Source organism: Mustela erminea, chromosome 7 (genome assembly GCF_009829155.1).
Source record: "Mustela erminea isolate mMusErm1 chromosome 7, mMusErm1.Pri, whole genome shotgun sequence".
Lineage (NCBI taxonomy): Eukaryota > Metazoa > Chordata > Mammalia > Carnivora > Mustelidae > Mustela > Mustela erminea.
The window spans coordinates 15,572,058-15,593,067 of NC_045620.1; the positions used below are offsets into that span (position 1 = coordinate 15,572,058).

Consider the following 21,010-nt stretch of genomic DNA (forward strand, 5'->3'; position numbering starts at 1 on the left):
CAACCCCCCAGATCTTTCCATCACTCTCCCACCACATCCCTCCCCTCTTCAAGAGGGAGCACTGACTGTCACTCTCTCTACATAGTGAACACTTGGAAACAGGGGATCAGAATTAGAGTCCCACTTCTACCTCTGCCCTGAGCCTCAGTTTTCCCATCTCTAAATGGGGAGCAGAGGGCAGGGATAATAATGTCTAACTTGCTTACTTCTTGATGTGAGATTGAAAAGCAATATAAAAGCATTTTCCTACCATCTGGACCATCTGGCTCTTCTCATTCTTATTTCTAACACCTGACAAGGAAAGAAAGGACACCCATCCAAGGACTTAGAAAACATATGTGCCATTTATTTTGCTTTATAAACTTTTGTTAAAACACACAAGAGTAAGAAATGGTTTTTTGCTTCTTCGCCCCATCAGGCGGCAGTGATGGGCTCGGGGGTTAGCACGGGGGCAGGTGGTTTTCACACCCACTGGAAGCAGCCTGCTTCCAGAATCACTTGGTGTGAATTTCACAATTCAACCCATTCAGGGAAATTTACGGAACAACTTGGCAAAAGTAATTGGCTTGGTCATTACAAAAGATACAGGTCCATGCTGCAGGGAGTCCTGTGGGTTCTGGAAGCTCCTGAGAGCTGCCCAGGGAAAAGGCTCTCAGGGGAGGAACTGGAGGGTCCGTGCTTGCCCTCCCAACCCTTGTTTCGTTCTCCAGATTTTGTATTTTAGGACTAGAACTCAGGTGGCAAAGAGAGAGATAAAGATCTTCAAATGCCATGTCCTCAGAGTCAGAAAAATCAACTGCTTCTTGTTGTGGGCTTCCTGCATTCCAATAAAATTAGTAAAATAGAATGGATTTCTCCTCCAGGAAGGGGTCATTTGGGACTGAGCATTGAGCCCCTGACCCAGAAGGCTGCCACTGTTCAAAGCCACTGCTATCCTACTTCATCCTGTGGAAAATTCCTCTCCACTTCGTCCCCGTGACTGACGCCTCAGCACCAGTGAGGGGCTGGAGGAGCAAAGGGTGGGGATGGCCACAAAGACAGAAAGATTCCAGCTTCCCCACCTGACCCCAGATGAGTCTGGGTTCCCTGACCGGGATTTCTGCAGACTCAGAGCGAGGGATGGCTGGGGAAAACTTGAGGGCTCTCAGCAGGGGACAGTCTCTCCTGGGACCGGGGAACATGGCTTGGTGGCATGGGGAGACCACTCCTGGGACCACTGGAGATGTAGGGGTTTCTCTTGGACATACTGCCCTCAAACCCCTCAGGCCTGCATCACAAAAAGCGATCACTAAGGATGAAATTTGGGGGCACTGGGGTCCTACCGCCGTCCACTCAGAAGGGTCAGCCTGGGGTGGGGACAGGTGGCCAGTCTAACTCTCCTACCTAAGCACAGCTCCAGCCCCCAGGACACATCTCTTTTGTTCCCACTGGCTAGTGGCATTTTCCAGAATTTTCCCAAAGCTTCCAAAATTTCCATGGATGATATGCTGGCTGTTCCATTCTGGGGCTTAATGTTTCCAGAGCAGCGCTCAAACCCAGGCCTTCCCATGTCTCCCTGGCCCAAAATACCCCACTCCTGGACCACCAGACCACGCTGGTCCGTCTCCTAAGAATAAGACCCCTGACGCCCCTCCCCCAGACTTGGGGGGTGAGGAGAGGAAAGGGGTCTGAGAGTTATGAATTCTCCTGTTCTTCAGCAGACAGGATGCTGGGCCCCAACTGGACATTCGTGTAATTCCAAGACAGCCTTAATCCTAGGCAGGGGCAGGGCCCCTGGGACGAATAAGACTTCGGCTTCTGAGGCTGATGACAGGGTCAGGAAGTCCCTCCACTGGATCACAGTGAGGACAGAGGTGCCCTTTCAGAGACGCTCGGCACCCTGGTCAAGAACTCCTGCTCTGATCCAGGCAGACCTGGGATCCAATCCTGACTCGGTTACATACTAGTGCTGTGAGTTCCAGCAAAATCACTTAACCACTCAGATCTCAATTTCATCTTCTGGAATGGTCTCTGGGATGCAAGAAGGTGATGTGTGTCAAGTGCCTTAACACAGCGCCAGAAACGAGGCAGAGTTTGAGACAAGCCCTGGAGAAGGGGGTCCTTCCTCCCTGATGTCCTTCTGAGCTGGGCTCGCACCCAGCATCGTCGTCTCCAGGTCGCCTTGTCCTCACCTGGATCACGTCCTCAGCCCTTATCTGACCTCCCTGCTCCCTCCCGACCCACTGTGCCTCCTCCCCGGCTTCCCCCAAACCTCAGTGCCTCAGTCCTGGCATTCAAGACCCCTGCGCTGTTCCAGACAACCTGGTCTTTCCATCACCTCCCTCCCATGCCCTTCCTCCGCCCTGGGGCCCTTTCTCACCTGCTCCACCAGCTGGAATCCTGCCCTTCCATAAAGACCTACTGCAGAGTCTGCCCCTTTCCCAGAGCTTTCTCTGACCGCCTCAGTCCTTCCAAGTTCCTGTTGCGACTGTCCACCTTGGCTTGTCCTCTCGTGGTGGACAGCCTGCGGGGAGCACCACCCCCAGTACCCGCCTAATTCCCTGGGATGAGCCACAGGTTAGAGGTGGAAGGGTGTCCTCCTCCTCACCAGTCTCCCACACTGTGCCTAGCCCAGCCGGTGCTTTAAAAATGCTCCTGGAATGACTGGGGGATTGCGTGCGGGTTTCCTTCAGCCTCTGGAGAGGTGGCTGTGGAGGAATTAGGATGGCTGAGGAAAGTGACAGTGGCAGGTGGAGAGACTGGAGGTTGGGGTAGCGGAACAGGGAGAGGTCAGATGCCCCAATCCAACCCAGCCTTGAAGGGCTCTGTGTCTGGGAACTAGGGCAGTACTTGGAGAAAGAAGTATCCATCTGAAGGGGAAGAGAGCTATGTTGAAGCAAGGTCCTGTGTCATCTCCAGACAGCTGTCCTTTGGGGCTGAAGAAGTAGGGGGCAAGTATGATGAAGGGGAAGGCAGTGGCTTCGGCAAGAGAAGAGTTGTCCAAGGCAGCAGAGGATTTCCCAGCTGGGGCCTCCCCAAGTCAGAGCCCCGTCATCCAGAGCAGGGGGCGGAGGGTAGCAACGGGCTATGGCCCAGAGCCCAAGTTCTTAGTCCCCTTGCCCTTTCCACTGCTGCCCTGAGACTGGCCTTGTTGTCATGGCTTCCTTCACTGTGAACAAGTGACCACCGGGGCTCTCTGAGGGGGCTGGGGGGCCGGCAGAGCCCCCGACCCCCAACGGCTTGCTAGATGACTTCCTGCTTGGTGATGGTCGGCTGGGGGATGGCGGAGGGGGGCTTGACGATGGTGGCGATCGCTCCTGGCAGGAGCTTGTAGGGCTCAGACCCCGAGCCACCTGGCGGTGAGGGCTGTGGAGTCTCAGGGGTGGCTGGAAGGACAGAGAGACAGACAGAGGCTACTGAGAATTTCAAGCTTTGGGGGAATAACCAGAGTCCTAGGAAGGTTCTTCCCCCTCTCTGAATTAGTTTTCTCTTCTAGAAAATGAGAGAATTAAACTAGACAATCTCTAAGGTTTCCTACAGCTCAAACCTTGAGTCCCTGATCTTGACGTGTAAGTCTGGTGAGGTCTGGAAGGCTATGGCTGGGCCAGTTGTGGCCAGAGGCTTCTGCCCAGGTTCTACCAACCCCCATCTCCTCCACCATTTAACATGGAAATCTGGGCTGCTTCTTCCAAACCAGAGCCCAGCTCTAACTCTCTTCAAGGACAGTGGGACATGTGACAGCAATATCCCTTCTTGGAGACAAAGAGGAGCAGCTGATGAGACCTAAGTGTCTGGCCAACTGACTTCAAAAATACCACTTCTTTAATATTTAGGAAGATGAATAATGGAAACTAATTGGCCTCACAGCATCGCCTATTTGAAAGTTAACCTTGACCATGACCCACTTGGCCAACTTTATTCGATGGACAAGTTTCCCAAAGAACAATCTCAAGGAAATGCAATCTCATTTTAGTGGACCCCTTCATCCTGATGATAATCTTACTTTTGAAGAATTATGTCCAATGACAAACTCACTCATGTGAGATTTCACCTCAGGGGACCATCCAGACCAGTGGACACCCCCACCCAATGAGGAGTCTCACCCAACTGTCTAATGGATACTCTTACCTAATTGGGCAGTACTTCAAGAACAATTTTACCTAATAGGCAACATCATAATGGAATTCTTATCCCAGTGGACATGTCCACCCAATGGATCCCTCATCCCAAGGGCAGCTTCATTCAACAGAGGCTGTTAATTACCTCACTGAATAAATGGCCTCAGTGAAAAAACAACCTTAATGAATGAGTAATCTCACTCCTCATTCCATACCCTGGAGCAAAGAGAACTGTAATATCCCAGTTCCCATCTTCTAGACCCAACCCTCCTGGCTCCCCTTTTTGGTCCCAACCTCATTCCTTGCTGAGTAGAGCTCAAGTTGCTCACCTGCCTGTGCCCTGGGTCGGGGCCACTCACACATCTGTCCATTGCTGAGGTGAGAGGGCATCGTGTTGGCAACAATGACGTTCGTGCCCATGTGTTCCTGCATCAGATGCGGGTGCAGGGGGTGGTGGGCATGAGGTGCATCACTGGAGGACCCTGCAGGTAGAGAGGGGATCAGTCAGGATGGGGGGTTCCAAGATAAAGACCACGGGCCTCGTGGTACACATTCCTCAAGTGTGGCCAATCAACCCGTTCGCCCAGTATTGACAATGCCTGTTGGCTACCGATTCTGGGTGAGTAAACTGGGGCTTACCATTCCTATCTATAGGTCCTACGAGGGTCTTAAGAGGATCCAACAAACCAAAAGAACAAAAGTTAAAAGAAAGAAGGAGCGTATAAGGAAGCTATGAGTGTAGTCACTGAATAGGAACATAGTGGATTTAACCAATGGCTTTCAAAGCTCCATGGTATGCAAGTCCTTCCATTTGGTGCCAACTCACCTGTAGCCTTGTCCCTCCCTAACACCTCTGCTTCAGCCAAACTAACCTACTGATAGCACCTAAGTGCTTCCTGTACTTCCCTAGCTCTGCTTTTACTCATATATTTCCAAGAGAGATGCTTTCTCCACACCCCCCGATGTCCACCAGTCCAAATTCCAGCTCAGGTAATTCCACCTTTGGGAAGCTTCTCCTGATTCTCCACTCCCCAGTAGGAAGTAAACCTCTCCTTCCTTGGAATTCTCATAGGAATCTATCTGCAACCCATCTTTTGGGAACATCTACTTTTCTGTCCATGAGCATTACAATTACAGCTATATTTTTCTCCTTTTTGAGGAACTAGTGAAGTGTCTAGAACACAGTAACTGCTTAAAAAAAAATGTGTCAGAATGATAATACCATAAAAAATACTGACCATGGCAGTGGTCACTGGTGTGCCATGATGGGACTTGAGGGCTGGCAAGAGTCCTCTAAATTGACAGCTTTCAATTACTGAGCATCTAATATGTGCCAAGTACTGTTCTACATACTTTTCATGTCAAAATAACTGAATCCTCTCAATAGTCCTCTAAGGTGGGTTGTCCCATTCCCATTCTACAGGTGAGATTACAGGGCCTGGACAGATTAATTACTTTACCCAAGTTTACCTGGCAACGGAGCACAAGCTCCATCCTGATCCCCCCCTGCCTTTTTCAGAAGATTTTAGTTTTAAGTAATCTAAGCACCCAGCCTGGGGCTCAAACACATGACCCTGAGATTTGCACACTCTTCTGACTGAGCCGGCCAGGTGCCCAAGTTCTGATCTGGATCTCAGTGACACTTAATTCATAATTCATAACTCACAGGGTCAAAGTGAGAATGAAATGAGTTAGTAGTTCTCAACTGGGAGAGATTTAGGGCCCTCTGGGCACATTTGACAGTATCTGAAGACATTTTGGCTGTCACTCCTACAGGGGTGCTATCGGAATCTTATGGGTAGAGGCCAGGGATGTGGCTAAACAGTGTACACCAGAGCCCCCACAAAAAAAGATTATCCAGTCCCAAGTATGTGCCAAGGTGGCCCTTAGCCATACCATCGCCCGTGACCGTGTCGCCTCCCAAATCCTAACTAAGTTCAAGTGCCCTCTCTTCGATCCTGACGCCTATCCTACCAGCCCACTTGACGAGGGCTATTGCGCAAAATTCTCTCACCCCACTGCAGCTGTCCAGCCACCGATCCCCACTTCTTAGTCTCTATCACCATAGCCCCTAATTGCTGGAGCCCCACGGAGCTGCTTCCACCCTAAGCTTTGAACTCATGCTTGAGCAACAGACTCAAACACAAAACTGCCTCCTGATAACACACCCCGCCCCGCGCATGTCTACGCATGTCTCGAGCTTTGCCCAAGTGTAAATGGTCTCTTGGTTGATCTCCACGGCCACCATCGTCTCAGCCTCCACCTGCGTTCCCTCCGTCTTCCTTATCGTAGTAAGTTACTCCAGGAGCATCCCTTCACTCTAAGCAAGTCATCCTTGACTCTTCCCGCCCAACCCCCGCCCCGCCCACACATCTGATCAATCAGCAAATCCTGTGTGTTCTTCCTTCCTGCTGATGGTCCAGTTTACCCAGTTACGCCTTCGCCCCGGCCTCCACTGTCCTATCCCCACCTGGTGATAGTAGCATTCTCAGGGGTCTCCTGCCTTTCCTGTGCCCCCCGACATCATCCCTTTCTACATAACATTCAGAGTTGTTTGTTAAAAACAGTAGTCTGATTTGCACTCTTCTTACCCAAGCCGCATTGAAAACGAAATCGAGATTTCTGACCATGGCCTACAAGAGCGTATGCTCACCATCTGGTGTCTGCCATCTCAGGCAACCCCTCCCTCCCCCATCTCACGAGCTGATCCTTCTTTCTGGACCACACACATGTCCCCCACCTCAGGGCTTCTGCAGGAGTTACTCCTGCCTGGAACGCTTTTCTCTTGGCTTTTAAATGTTGGATTTTATTTCATCCATTGGGTCTTAGCCAAAAAAGTCCCCACTTCCAGAGAACAGGGAAGGAGGAGGTGGCAGAGCTGGGAGGTGAGCTAGGTGCGAGGCCCCATCTCTGGCCAGGGAGCCCCGCCCACCTCTCCGCCCCTCCTGGGCCTGGCACGGACCTCCCAGCAGCATCTCCTGCAGCAGGTTGTCGATCTTGGCCATGCCGAAGAGCTTGATGAACTGGATCTGCTCGATCATCTGCCAGGTGATGCTCTGCAGGGTCGGCAGCAGGAGCAGCAGCTCGCCGAAGCGGCCGCGCGAGTCGTACTGGCGGTCGTTGATGTAGTCCTCCAGGCTCACCTGTACCTGCGAGCGCAGCCGCTTGATCTTGCCCGGGTCGCTCAGCCCCTTGGCATCTGCAACGGGAGGGCAGGGGTCGAGGGCCCGGCTAGAGCATCTGGAGAGCCAGGACCCAGATCTCCCCTGACTCCTGAGGCCCTGACAGGAGGGCCCAGTGGCCCAAGGACACTTGCGGAGTCCTTAGCAGTGCTGGGACCAGGATTCAGGGGCCTCAAGAACCAGGGTCCACTAGCTCATTTATAGCTTCCTGGACACAGGAAGAAAAGCATTTATGTCACATTTCCTGAGATCCAGAACTGGAAGATGGGGGGTGGCAGGGGACAGGTGGGTTGGACTCTAGAAGCATACCGAAGAGGACACCTAACAACTTCCTCACTACATGTGTGGAAACGAGGCAGGGAGCAGGGAAAGGACTTGGTCCAGGTCACACATCCAGCTTTTGGCAGATCCATGATGGGGACTTGGAGCTCTGGATCACAGCTGAAGTCCCAATGACCAGACCTCAGCACACGCTGCTTCCCTTAGAAGAGTCTCCCCACTTCCTTCCCCTCTTGCCTGTGTCATCCTGGGGTCTCAGGTTATGCCTCACCTCCTCCAGGAAGCCTTCTCTGTTCCACCCTCCCAAGCCTGCTTTACGAGTGTCCATCGTGTCCCCCATTTCTGTGGTTCTTCTGTCACTACTGGCCGCACAAGATGCAACTGTCTCTTCCAATAGATTACGAGCTCTGGACGGGCAGGCATGTCCTGTTTGTCATTTTAAACCCAGCACCTAGCACCACGCAAGTTCAATCAATGTTTGTTGAATAGATAACTAGATGAGGGGATGGTTCAAGGGATGGAGGGACGAGTGAATGAAAAAAAAAAAAAAATCAAGAGATAAATTCTAGAGCCTAAACCTAGAAGGGGGTTCAAGTGATTGTCCAACATTCAACTCAACCTTTATGGCAATCATCCATTTATTTCCTCTTTTATAGACAAAGTAATTGGCAGAAAGAGAATTTCACCCATACTTCCAGTCTAGGATTCACTCCACCAAGCCACATTTGTGCCTGCCTTCACTCAGTCAACAAACATATATGGAGCATTCTCTCCACACCAGGCCCTATACTGGCTCACCCGCCCCTCTGAGCCAGGTTGCTGACCCTGACTCGGCATCAGTAATTCTCTCCACTTTCTTGAGCTACTACCATCTGCCCAGCTCCATGCTGAGCCCTGCAGGGGGTATAGCCTGGGCCACGCTCTCAGGGCAACTAGAACCAGAACTCTTACTCTTTAAGAAATGGAAATGATGTGTGGTAGGTAAGAATATAGGCTTGAGCGCTATAGAGTCTGAAGATCAAATCCAGATTCTGCCACTTCCTGGTGGTGTGACCTTGGGCACATTAATCAGTCTCCCTGTGTCTCAGTTTTTTTAATCTGCAAAATGGGATAGTAACCATTCCTACCTCATCAGTACCATTGTAAGTCCTAAGTGACATAATCCACATAAAGTATTTAGAATGGTGTCCTAGTGAGGGTTCCCTAGACTAGGGTCATCTCCCTCTTCATCACTATCATTATTGGAGGTGATCTCCATGAAGTCTAGCACTAAGAGCAGTGCCTGGCATGCAGGGGTCCCTTGTAACCTGTGACGAGGGAGGGAAGCAAGCACTGGGCTTTGGAGTCCAGGAATCTTGATATTGTGAAATGAAACCAGGCTTTGCATAAAGACATTGCTACAAAGTATTCTTTAAGAATGCACGTGGAAAGTCAGTAGAGGGAATGGGGAAGAGGAAAGGCAAGGGCATATACAGAGAATTAGTAGAGACACTAAAATCACAGTGAAAATGCGGGAAGAAGATGGGCGCGGTGACAGAGGAAAGCAAAAGCCTCGACCAAGGCAGGAGGGAAAATATGACTGAAAATAGCTCAATCAAGAAAGAGGCGGCTGAGCTTTTTTTTTTTTTTTTGAGCCCGTCAGAAGAAACAGTTAAAAGACTCAGAAATGGTTCCCCTGGGGAAATGGGCTTTCGCAGGGAAAGTGGGGTGCATTTTAAGTAGGGGCAGACAGATACTGTTTTGATCAACCTTTTTGAGGGAAAGAAGAAACGGTGAAAGGAAAGAAAAGAAAAGAAGGAAGACAGGAGGTCAGGAAAGGAAGGAGAGGGGCGAGGACACAAGGGAAGGGGGGAAAAGAACAGAACGGACGGAGCCTCTGGGGTCCACGTGCCTCGTCAAGTCACGTCATCCCTCTGAACGCGGGTCTCTTCCTCATCTGTTCAAGAGCTCATGCAACGGCTTTAGCCCATTGCTCTACGGAAGAGTGAGGGTGTGAATGAAGTCTGCTGGAGCTTCGGGGGTGCGTGGGGGGTGGGGACTGTACCTGGGTCAAAGAAGATGATGGCTTTGAGGCAGGCGTACTCATTGTCGTCGATCTGTAGCTCCTGGAAGGGCAGTACCAGCTCATCGAGGATGCGCATGGACACCCGACTCATCTCTGCCAGCTCCGGGCAGTGCCGAGGGACGATGTAGTCATTGCCTGGGTGGGTGGGAAGGAGAGGGGATGCGAATACCACCTTGGGGGTACCCTTCTCCCCAGCTTTGGACAGGCCTTGCCTTCTGCAGTTGCAATCCAACTGGTGCCCACGGGACAGGATTGTTATGCCCATTTTACAGATGAGGAAATGGAGGCCCAGAGGAAAGGAATGAGTTGCTTGAAGTCACTGGAGCGGGTCTGGAGCCTGGCTTTCTAGGACCCTTTCACACCACCCGTCACATTCTCCATTATGACCCATTAGAGCAGCAACATTCAGGGTCCCCTTGGGAGGCACCAGTGCATCAAGGTGAAGGGCCCAGATTCTAGAATTAGACTGCCTGGGGTTGAAATCCAGTTCTACTGCTAACTAACCATATATATTTGGATAAATTACTTTCTGTGCCTCAGTTTTTTCCATCTGTAAAATGGGGATAAGTAACAAAGCTTACCTCATGGGGTTGTTGTATTAAAGGAGTAATGCTTGCAAAGTACTCAGACTAGTATCTGGCCCGTAATATCATGTGTATAAGCATTTAGAATAATACATAAACATGCCATGGAAGCACAAGTGACATAGGCCGGGGGGTTGTGCCATTCCTGGCGGCCTCCTGCTCCCACTTCAGAAAGCACATCAGAGCTCATGGTCAATTCCATGTATAACCCCGACCATGCTCTAACTTTAATGCTGGAGAACTTCCATTCCTTGATTCCTTGATTCCACATTTCCTTCCTGAGTGGAGGATCCAGTTGGGAACACTGGGAAACGGACATTCTTGATCTTTCTCCCTCGCCCCTGCATGCCACTTTGGAACTCTCCTGTGCCTGGATGCATTCCACCCTGGGCATGCCCTCCATGGAGCCCCCGCTGGGGGCAGGCAGCCTCCTTACCTAGAAGCAGAACGTCCTTGAACACCATGGATCGCTTGGTAGCTCCAAGCAGCAGGTGCTCACCAGCATGGGCTCTGAGCAGGGCCACCTGGAAACAAGAAGGGATGATGTCTGGCAGCTGCACCCCTGGGAAGGTGCTCCTAGCCAACTCAGTGACCCTGAGCGAGTCGGCTTAATGCTTCCCTTGCCTTTACCTGCTACTGAATTAAACTATAAAATGGGCACCAGAAAACTTCTGCCTTCCTCCCATAACTGATAAAACCTGGAAAAGATTCAGCAGGAACCTGGAAGGGGACAGAACATGCACTCAGAGCTGGGAGGCCAAATGATGACTTTATCTTTGAACTGCTGTGTCCTTGGACGAGGTAAGCTGCCTCTTCCCTCTGGGCCTCATTTCTGTGCCCGATGAAACTTAACACCATTCTCAGTGTGTGTGTGTGTGTGTCTTCAGCAGAGGTTCAATGCCTTTCATCAGACTCTCAAGAGGGTCTAGAATCCAGAAAGTTCTAAAACTGTGGATTCTGAATTTCTACCCACGGGTCAACTGCAGAAGATTATGAAGAGTACTTTATAAAATGCAGATTCTTGGGCCCTGCTCCCAGAGATTCTGAGGTTGTATGCACAGGGGTGGGCCCAAGGATCTGCATTCAACAAACTCCCCAGCTGATTCTGATGTGCAGTTGTGTCTCGGGAAATCACTGCTCTGGAAGATTTCCAGGACACCTGCTCACTTGACATGGTAAGGCTCTAAGGATCTGAGAGTGAGTTCCAAGAGGCTGGATGTGAATGTTGGCTCCCAAGGCCAAGGTGTGAGCGCTGGTCCTTGGCAGGGAATGAGCTTGACATGATCCTTCCCTGCAGAGAAGACAAAGCAGCTTTGGCAGCCTGAAGTCCACGGCAGGGACCCAGCCAGGAGGACATTGTCTGTCCTTTCCGGGCCATCGGCTTTGGGGAGGGCATAGGGCCCAAAGGATGGAGAACACAGCAGCTGGTAAAAGTAGGAGCCAGCTGGAGGCCTCAAGGATCTTGTCTGCAAGGCTGGGTTGGGGAATTCTGAAGCTTTTTTAGCAGGCTAGGCTAGGAAGTAAAAATGCTTCTGTTCATTCATTCAGTCATCAAAAGTTAAGTGCCTAGTAAGTGACAGGCACTTCGCAGGAAGGAAGGACGAAGGGGGGGAGGGAGGGGGTGAGAGTCATGTGATAAAGAGTGATGGGACAAGAGGGGCTACATTAGATGCAGAGGTCAGAGAAGTCACTCTAAGGAGATGGTATTGTCTAGGGCACGGAAGGCCGCTGGCACATAACATAGTAAACATTCAATAAATATTTATTTGAATGAAGAAAGGAAGGCATGGGTGAATGAATGAATGAATGAATGGACAAACTCGTGAACTCCCTCTCCAGATCTTGCAGCGACCTGCCTTTCTTCATCTGTCCTCCTAGGGTTCCATCCTGGAAGGATGACAAGGAGGAGGAGAATGACATTAGCCTTGCAGATGAGGGGCCACTTCCCATGATGAGGACAAGGGAAGCCAATCACCAGGGACTGTGCAGGGCTTTTGTCACTGACCCTGCCCAGTGGCTCTCAAACCCAGGGGCAGAAGCCCCGGAAGGAATTCCCAGCCCCTGGCTGCCTTGCTCTGCAACCTGGTGCAGATCCCTTTCCTTCGCTAGACCTTGGCTCCTTTATTCAATGCTACCCAGGCTCCTAGGTTGTCAATGGGTTGATGGCCAAAACAAATCAAGAAGTGAATAAACTTGGAAAGTGGTTCCTGGGGCAGTACTGATAGATCTGGGGTATCCTTTGAAGGACAGTGCCCCCCAATTCTCCCAGGTGTGTCCCAACTCTCTTGGGCAAGATGGGCTCCTTATACACCATGAGTGGGGAGCTGGGAACCCTCCTGACATGGCGGCTATTCCTGGGTGGGCAGGCAGCATTGGGGTGGGGGGTGTTAATGATTGTCCTGTGTTGCTGGCCACCCATCACTGCTCTCTAAGAATGCTCTGAGCCCCAGCCAGGGCGGTTTGGGTGGGAAATCGAAGTTAACAATTGCTCAGCTTGGGGGTATCTTATTGCCCTGCTGAGCCCCTGGGAAGGAACAGAAGGGATTAAACATTAATATAGACTCGCGAGCAGAGGGGACCAGGGCCAGCACACAAGGAACAGGGGAAAAGGCAGGGGCAACTTGGCCAAGATCCCCGGCCTGTCATCCCTCCCAAAGCAGGGAGGGACCCACGAGACACAGCATCCGACTCAGGCCCCAGTAGGAGGGTGAGAACCAGCCGAACCAGTGTTTCCACAGTGCGCCCCACCGTAGGATACTAACAGGTGTTCCAAGAGTCTGGGGCTTCAGGGAGTCTGAGAGCCCTGGGTCCCACCAAGTTCAGCAGCTTCCTTGCCTGAAGGACTTCTCGGAAACCTTCATAGACTACATGCATTGTCAGTATGTGGTGCAGGTGTGCAGAACAGGGAAGCAATGCACTGGGAGCTGATGTCTGGGGCACTGTCCGAGCTTCCCTCTGAGCTGAGAAGCTGACCCAGTCTGACAGTCCCTCCAGACAGGAGACCCCTAGGATGTGCCTGGCCAGGAGCGATTGCTTGCAATATCTCAGAAACTCATCTGTCCTCAGACGTGCACCCTGCTGCTCCAACCTCTTCCTTACCCCCACCCCCAGGACGGTGTTGGTATTCCAAAGAAGATACTTCAGGAAACAGAAAGCTCAATTAAACCATCTTGGTGGGATAGAGGAATGAAAGTGATTCTCAGGGAGGCCGGCTGTGGCCTGGGCCACGATGTCGGTGTTCCATTACATGAGTTAAAGGACATCGTAATTCCCACTTTACAGATAAGAAAACTGAGACTCAGAGAGAGGGGGTCATTTGTCCCAGATCACACAGAGCACCAGTCTCTGAGCCAGGGCTCAAGCTCAGCTCTCAGGATCCGTGGCTCTGGGGCCCTGTCCGCATGCTCCCAGGAGAGCTATCTGGTGCAGGAGTGCAGCGGCCAGGAGCCTGGACTTTGGAGCTTGCCTACCAAAGTACACCGGCATGCACAGTGTTCTAATCCCGGCTGTGCTGGATACTAGCTGTGTGGCCTTGAGCAAGTCACTTAACTTCTCTGTGCCCCAACTGCATCACCTATAAGATGGGAATGCTAACAGTACCTAACTCATATGGCTGCTGGATGGATCAAATGAGTTAAGGTACGTACACATTTAAACAGCTCTGGGCACACATGAGCACCACATGTGTTCCATTAAAGAGAATCAAACCAATCCAAGGCTGTATCCCAGGGGTCCAGCAGGACCCACCCGCCCAGTGTCACCATTGCCCCCAGAGTGTTGGCGCTCACCTGGTCATCCAGAGGGAGCTCGCAAAAGGCAGGGATGTACTTGGCCCACTCAACGAGCACCAGCAGCTGCTCCTTCATGGACTCGCACACGTCAGCGATGCTGGCAATCTTTTTCGCTCGAATGTCTCCATTGATCCCAGAGACGGGGGAGGTGATCTAGGAGGAGTGAAGGACAATGCTGGGGGTGGTCAGGCCCTCCCTACAGTCTCTGCTCCCTGCGCAGAGTGCCCCCCACCACCAAGACAGTTTCCCTGTCTGGAAAAGGGAAGATGGACTGTGGATGTCTTTCAGCTCAGGAGGGAGCTCGGGGGCAAAGGGAGAGAAGGAAGGATGCTGAAGAAGGCGGATATGAGGAAGGAGGCTGCCCCTGAGCCTCCACTGGCGGCCCGCCCCCACTTCCTCCTCTGCCAGCTCCTTGGAACTCCAAAGAACCCTTCAGCTCAGGGCAAAAATCATCATTCTCATCTGACAGGTGAACAAAACACAACTCAGAGAGGTGTTGTGACTTGCCCAAGGTCACACAGCAAGGAATGGGCTGAGCCCGTTTGCTAATCTAATTGTCCATTAATCTGTTCTCTTAGGGCTAGACTGATCTCAGGCCCTCCATGAAAGTCGACTCTGTCTGGCCCGCGGAATGCATGCAAAAGGATGAACTAGAAAGTGCCACAGAGGGCCAGACCTGGGTCCCAGTGGTGTCTTTGCTACAGAACTGGCTCAGTTTCCCTTTTGTGATATTCCAGGGCCCTTCTAGCTGCTGCTCCAGGGCCTGGCTGGGGAGGACAGGGGTGGAGGCGAGATTCCTCTTTGGTATGGGGGATGACCACCAGGTGGGTCAAGAGGGTCATCCTGATACCTGCTGGGACAGGACCTCGGCCTGCAGCAAAGCGTTGATAGAGGGCAGGCTGCTGTCTTCATAGCTTGACCGGCGAGTGCTGATCCGGTCCCGCTCATTCTGCACAGCTGTGAGGAGGCACAGAGAGGTGAGGTGGGGGCACAGGGATGGGGTGAAGGGAAGAGTGGTCCCGACTGCTGAGGAGCAAATGGGGGATGTGGGGAGAGCGTCTGACCCCAAAGGAGATACTGGAGGGCTGACTTGGAGTAAAGGAAACATGGTTGGAGGTGGAAGGAGCGGGATCCGGGGGGCAGAGCCTGGAGTAGCATGTGGGCATGAGGGCCGATGGATTCCAGCCCAGCCTATGGAAGAACTTTCTAAGCACCAGAACTGCCCCCAACACAATGCGGTGCGGTGGGAGTGATCCCCTCGTCCCTGGAGGGACGCAACACAGTGATGCCTTGGCAGAGGGTTTGAGATGGGTCTTGCGTATTGATGATGGATCTATCTAGATGACAGATTTTTAAGCCCTGGTTTGGAAAAGGGTCCCTTTTATTCCAGATGAAAGTGTGTAAAACAAGGAAAATGAATGGCTTTGGGTGACATGGAGATGGCTCGGGGATTGCCGAACACCCAGACAGAAGGCCTGGAAAAGGGACTTGGAGGCCCCCACCTGCCCTGATAGTCTTCTCCATCAGCAGGAGGCCAACCCACTCAGAGACAGCACAGAAAACCCCTGGCTCCCTCCTGCCCCACCATGGACTCTCCTCCAGGAACTCAGAGCCCTGGGCCTCCATCTCCTGGGCCCCCACACCTCCCTGTCTCCCTATCCATGTCAGTCCTGGCCTAAGACATGAGATAGACCTTCTGTGGCTCTGGCCTCATCCCCTGGAGTCCAAGGGCCCCCACCTTGCAATGAGGCTTTGCTGAGGCTGGCAGGAGGGAGGGCAAGACGGCAGGAGACCGGGGTGCCTGCCTGGAACTTGCCACTCACTCTCTGTGTGCTGGTACAGATCACATACTCCCTCAGGTGCCTCAGTTTCCCCATCTATAAGCTTGTCCATCTCTCCTCTCACGGGCCCACATTCCATCCAGAACCCCCAGCTCCAGGCTGGGCTCTGCTGCCTCTTCCCAGGAGCAGCTCAGGCTCAGGTCTCTTTGCTTCCGGCCTCACCCTGACCATCTGGGCACCCGTCCGAGTCAATGCGATCTGCTACGACCCAACTCAGTCCTATGCCCCCACTGCTCAAAACCGGTGACTCCCCATCTCACGCAGACTGAACCCCTCATGACGGCCCTTCATCTCTAACCCCACACTGCCTGCCAAGCCGCCGCTGCCCCACGGCCTGGGATTCTGCACCCCACAGCTTCGTTGCTGCTTTGCTTGGCCGCCTGGCTCCGTGCACACGTCACCTTCTCAGAGACACCCACTCTGACCACCCTGCTGGCGTAGCGCTCCCTTCCTCAGGCTCTGCCCTTCAATTCTCCTGCTTTCCTTCCCTTTGGGGGCCCTTCCTATACAATCTCTTGCTCATTCCCTTACTCTCTGTCTCTCGATGGGAAGGAAAGCTCCAGAAAGCTAGAACTCTGTTGTTCACGGCTGTAGCCCCAGTGACTAGCATAGGGCTTGGCGCACAGCAGGTGCTCAAGAAATGCTGATTGAGCGAGTGAAGGAAGCTCTGATTTCTCAATGGAACGTCCACATGGCCGCCATTCAACTTTCTCTTGATTTCACACATGGCTGAAATCAGAGAATGAAAGCCAGACAGCAGAGACCGAGCCCCGGCATGAGCGGGATAGGAGACCAGTCTCCAGGTCAGAAATCTCTCTTGACTCCCACCACCCTAGCCAGAGCCAGCCCCCAGGGCCACTCCCCTGCACACGTGGCGGCCCTGCCCTAGGACACCCCTCCCAGCCTCAGCGGCCAGCGCCGGCCCGCACCCACCAGGGCGCCGATGGGAGGCGGGCCCAATAAAAGGGCTGCTGTCAGCAGCTGCGGATTGGGCTCCCCAAGGTTAGCCCGTGTTATCAGTACCCAGCACCAGCGCAGTCACGGAATGATGTTCTCCAAATGTTTGCTCAGTATTAGCAGGGTCGGGGACCTAATGTAACTCCTATTGAATATTAACCGACCTGGCCAGAGGAAGAGAGGAGGATGAGCCTGTCTTCCCAGAGAACCCCTGGATGGGGCCCGGGGGGTGCTGGGCCGGGGTTCTGAGGAAGGGCCCATCAGAATGCCCCATGGCCCACCACCAGCCTGTACCTCCTGCACCCCCGGCCTGGCTTCCTGGGTGGGCTTCTGTCTAGGGGCTGGGCACTTGTTCTGGGTCTGCCAGCTGAGTCCCAGTAGCCATTGTCTCAGGTTATACGACAGAATTCAAGACCTGCTGTTGGGCCCACTGACCCCCAGTTTTCTCCCCCAGAGTCTTTGCCCCTTCAGGGAACCCACTTCTAGCCACCATGGAACACGCTCTGGCCAAGGCTCACAGGCCTGTGGGATTAGGAGCCCTTGCCTGTGGTCTAAAGGAGTTTCCAGATCAGAGATGATGCCCCCAGGCCAAGCTCTCCCAGTTTCAGTTCAGGGAGCTTGGTGCATGCCCAGCTCAGGGGAGCCTGCCTCCACCCGATCACATCACCTGCCTGACTTGAATGTCCCCATCTGTAAAGCAGGGAGGGGGTCGGTTTGGTGACCGCGCCTCCACCCAGCCAGTCCATCAATTCTGTTGGCAGTGCAGGCCTTCCCGTGGTCAGGGACCACTCCTGGGTTTCAATTCCTGAATCTTAAAGCTATCAGAGAAGAGAAATGAAAACTTGTCCCAACCTTCCTGATCACGGAGGCTTTGGCCAAGAATCTCTCTGGGCTTTGGGGACTTCCCACCAGCTGGATGAGGGGTGTTGAGATGACAAGACTTCGGTAGAATGGGTAATACTTTTTCCTCCTGGAGCTTGACCGCCATGAGGACCAAACACCATGGCCCCCAGGCCTATTCTTGAAGCAACCACACGACTGTCAGTATCACCTTCTTCCAGTTAACCGAGACACACAAAGAGCATCAACACTGACTAGCTCGCTCACTTGCCATCAGCCAAGGCTCCCATCCTCCTGGCCGAAAGCCTCCTTCCCTGCGCTGAGAAGCCGGGGCTATTTTCAAGGCTAGCTAAGGCAGAACGGCCTGGGGCTCTCCCTTTCCCTCCAGGAGCCAGGACACGGGACTGCTCCCTCCTTGGCAGCTCAGGCAAGGGACCAGGGAACAAACACACACGCCCCCAGGGGGACAGGTAGATCAGTGAGTGGGTGGCTGGACTCCCAGAGCTGGAAGGCTTCATTATAGCCACCTAATTTTACAGATGGGAAAACCAGAGTCAGAAGAAATATTTCTCAAGTGACACATTAGTGATTCTGGATGTTTAGCAAGAGAAATAAGAGACCACAGGCAGGCGCCAGGCCCTGTCCAGCCTAGGAAGGCTACCAATCCTTTTCCTGCCTGCCTGTCACAAGGCCTGAAATTTTACCATGAGAGCTTCATGCTCTCGAACCTGACACCTTAGGCTGTGGGGGGAACAAAGCCCCCAGCCGTGAGAACCACAGAGCGTGAGGCCCCTAGACCGTACGCTCGTTTTTTTCCTTGCCTCCTGCTGCCCGTGCGCAGGTTCTAGTCCAGTTTCTCACATTCCTCATTCCACAAAGTGGCACCCGACTTGGAGGAGAGGGACTCAACCCCACTGAAGACTGGGAAGTAGGAGGGTGGAGAAGGTTGCCCTTTGAAAAGGCCCCTTCCCCACTGGGACCCCCCTCCCCCCAAGAGCTGGGTGCTACCATTGTGGAGACGCAGCAGGAAGGGGCCTTGGAGCCCACCCAGTGCCTCACAGGGATCAGCAGGTCCAAGTTCCCAATAGGACTCAGGAGCTCAAAGCAAGACCAGAGAGACCAGAGACCCTCCCTCACGGGCAGCTCGGGCAGGCTGGTCCCAGGTTCCTGCCCTGGGCTGGGTGTGTGTACGGGGCTGGGCCACGGGCCCGGCTGGTGTGCCACAGCTGCGGGTGAGGAGTGAGGGCCTGGTGCCCGAGCTGGGGAAGGTGAGCAGAAGGGAGCAGGAAATGAAGTAGTTAAAGGATTTCTGTTTCCTGAGCTCAGGCTGTCCCTGAGATCTGGAGGTCATAAAGGAGGCGGCATCAGGTATCGCCGGGCAGAACCCAACTCTAGTCTGAAGCACTGGGTGCAAAGCTGTGGGGCCTCAGGCAAGTTTTGGACCTGTTCTGGGCCTCAGTCCCCACAGCCAGGAAAATAGGGAGTGACAATGGTGCCAGCCACATAGGGTGCCGTGTCACTTGTAGAAAAAAAGCCCAGCCTGGTGCCTGGCATCTGCTGGTTGAGAACTTTTTATTTTTTTATTTTTTTTTTATTTTGACAGAAAGAGATCACAAATAGGCAGAGAGGCAGGCATAGAGAGAGGAGGAAGCAGGCTCCCCACTGAGCAGAGAGCCTGATGTGGGGCCTAAATCCCAGGACCCTAAGACCATGACCCCAGCCGAAGGTAGAGGCTTAACCCACGGAGCCACCCAGGAGCCCTGAACTTTTTATAAACTTATAAACGTGCTCCCTGCCTCCACCCAGGGCAAGCCTGACACCTCGTTCCTGCTCTGCAGAATGTGAAAACCTGGGGTCACCGGATACTTGAGAGTGAAGACAAAGGAACAGGGGCACCGCCCCTGGGGCAGGAAGCTCAGGAAGAAAGACCCCCTCCCCCACTACTGTCCACATTTGCTGAGCCTAGGTGGCGGGCACACAGACATTCTCTGCTCTCTTCCTGTTTGCAATAGTGTATGAAGAGAAAACACCCGACTGGGCTGCCCATGCCCGTGGCTGTGGGGCAGATAGGGGTGGTGAGGGCTGGGAACCAGAGTAGCCAGGAGTGAGCGCTTATCTCTTTCTCAAGACCAAGCCCAGTCCCACCCTGTGGCCAGATTGCCAGGCCCTCCCTCCTCTCAGCCATTCGCCACTTACCCCAGGGGCCTGTCACCCAGTCATAAAGGGTGGCCATACTTGTACCCGCCTATCCCGGCCGGAGTGGGTGCAGGTGGGGCTGTGGGGGGTGGGGATGAGGGTGGAGGTGGGGGGAGGGGGAGGGCCGAGGCTCACCTTCCTTCTTCATGCCAGCCCGGAAGCACTTCTTAAGCCTGCAGTAACGGCACTGGTTCCTCTTGTCTTTGTCCACCACACACTGCCGACTGAACCTGGGGAGAAGCTTGGAGGGTTGGATGCGGCAGGGACAGCCCTCCGGTCCCCGGCCGAGCTAGAGCGTTGGCCAACCTGGCCTTGACTCCCAGCCTCCCTGCCTTCATCATGGGAGTCATGCTAACCATGAGTCAGGCCCTGGGACTCTCGAAGAAGCCCGCCCTTTCCTGCTGAGGCTCAGAGAGGTGACACGTAGCCCGGGATCACTCAGCCTGATGGTAGAACTGAGTTGGAAACTCTAGTCCTTCAAGGACCAGGGCACTGCACTCTCTACCATGTTCTAGGAAAGTCCAGAGCTACAGCAGCCTCCTGCTTATGGCTCAGAGTCAGTACCTGGTTGGCCAAGTGACTCTCTGGAGGGGGCTGTAAACAGAGGCAGTGCCCCACGGTGACAAAGGGTGGAGACCTGAGTGTCAACAGGGGCTCTGCCGCTGATTCAAGCTGGATGACTTTGGACAGATTCCTGGCCCTCCCCAAGCCACAGCTTCCTCATCTATAAAATGGGAAGAATCATAGCAACCATGTCAGAGGCGTGTTGACAGATGGAAATGAGAAGATATGTGGATGACACCCGCAGTGCGTCTGCAAACGGCAACTCCTCGTAACCAAATCCTATTTATTCATTTATATTTTATTTATTTAATAATAATTCTCTCTCTAGAGAATGCAAGCAGGGCAGTGGGAGAGAGAGAAGCAGACTTTCCGCTGAGGAGGGAGTCCGATGCAGGGCTCTATCCCAGGACCCTGGGATCATGACCTGAGTGGAAGGCAGCCGCTTAACCGACTGAGCGACTGAGCGACCCAGGCGCCTCTGAATGCTATTATTTTATTATTGTTGTTTCTCCGAATGGGAGGTGTGGGGTAGGTAGAAAGGCCTGGGGCCAATCCCCTATTTGTCACAGGAAAAGCACCAGGTTGTGGGATGGGCCCCACCCTCTGAGGCTTCA

At 53.2% G+C, this 21,010-nt stretch overlaps 1 protein-coding gene across 5 annotated transcripts in view; it reads right to left on the reverse strand.

The window, feature by feature from the left end:
• Positions 1–593: 593 nt before the first annotated feature.
• HNF4A (hepatocyte nuclear factor 4 alpha) overlaps positions 594–21,010 on the reverse strand; it is a 61,681-nt gene continuing 41,264 nt past the window's right edge. For 4 of the 5 annotated variants that reach the window (XM_032350586.1, XM_032350589.1, XM_032350588.1 and 1 more), the window contains exons 3-10: positions 19,968–20,062; positions 14,849–14,955; positions 13,996–14,151; positions 10,644–10,731; positions 9,603–9,758; positions 7,030–7,296; positions 4,427–4,579; positions 594–3,365 (exon numbers count right to left, since the gene is read on the reverse strand). In XM_032350586.1, coding sequence (XP_032206477.1) covers positions 3,223–3,365; positions 4,427–4,579; positions 7,030–7,296; positions 9,603–9,758; positions 10,644–10,731; positions 13,996–14,151; positions 14,849–14,955; positions 19,968–20,062 — 1,165 coding nt within the window. In that variant the 3' untranslated portion in view covers positions 594–3,222. The remainder of the gene's footprint in view (positions 3,366–4,426; positions 4,580–7,029; positions 7,297–9,602; positions 9,759–10,643; positions 10,732–13,995; positions 14,152–14,848; positions 14,956–19,967; positions 20,063–21,010) is intronic. The other variant, XM_032350585.1, reaches the window with a different exon arrangement.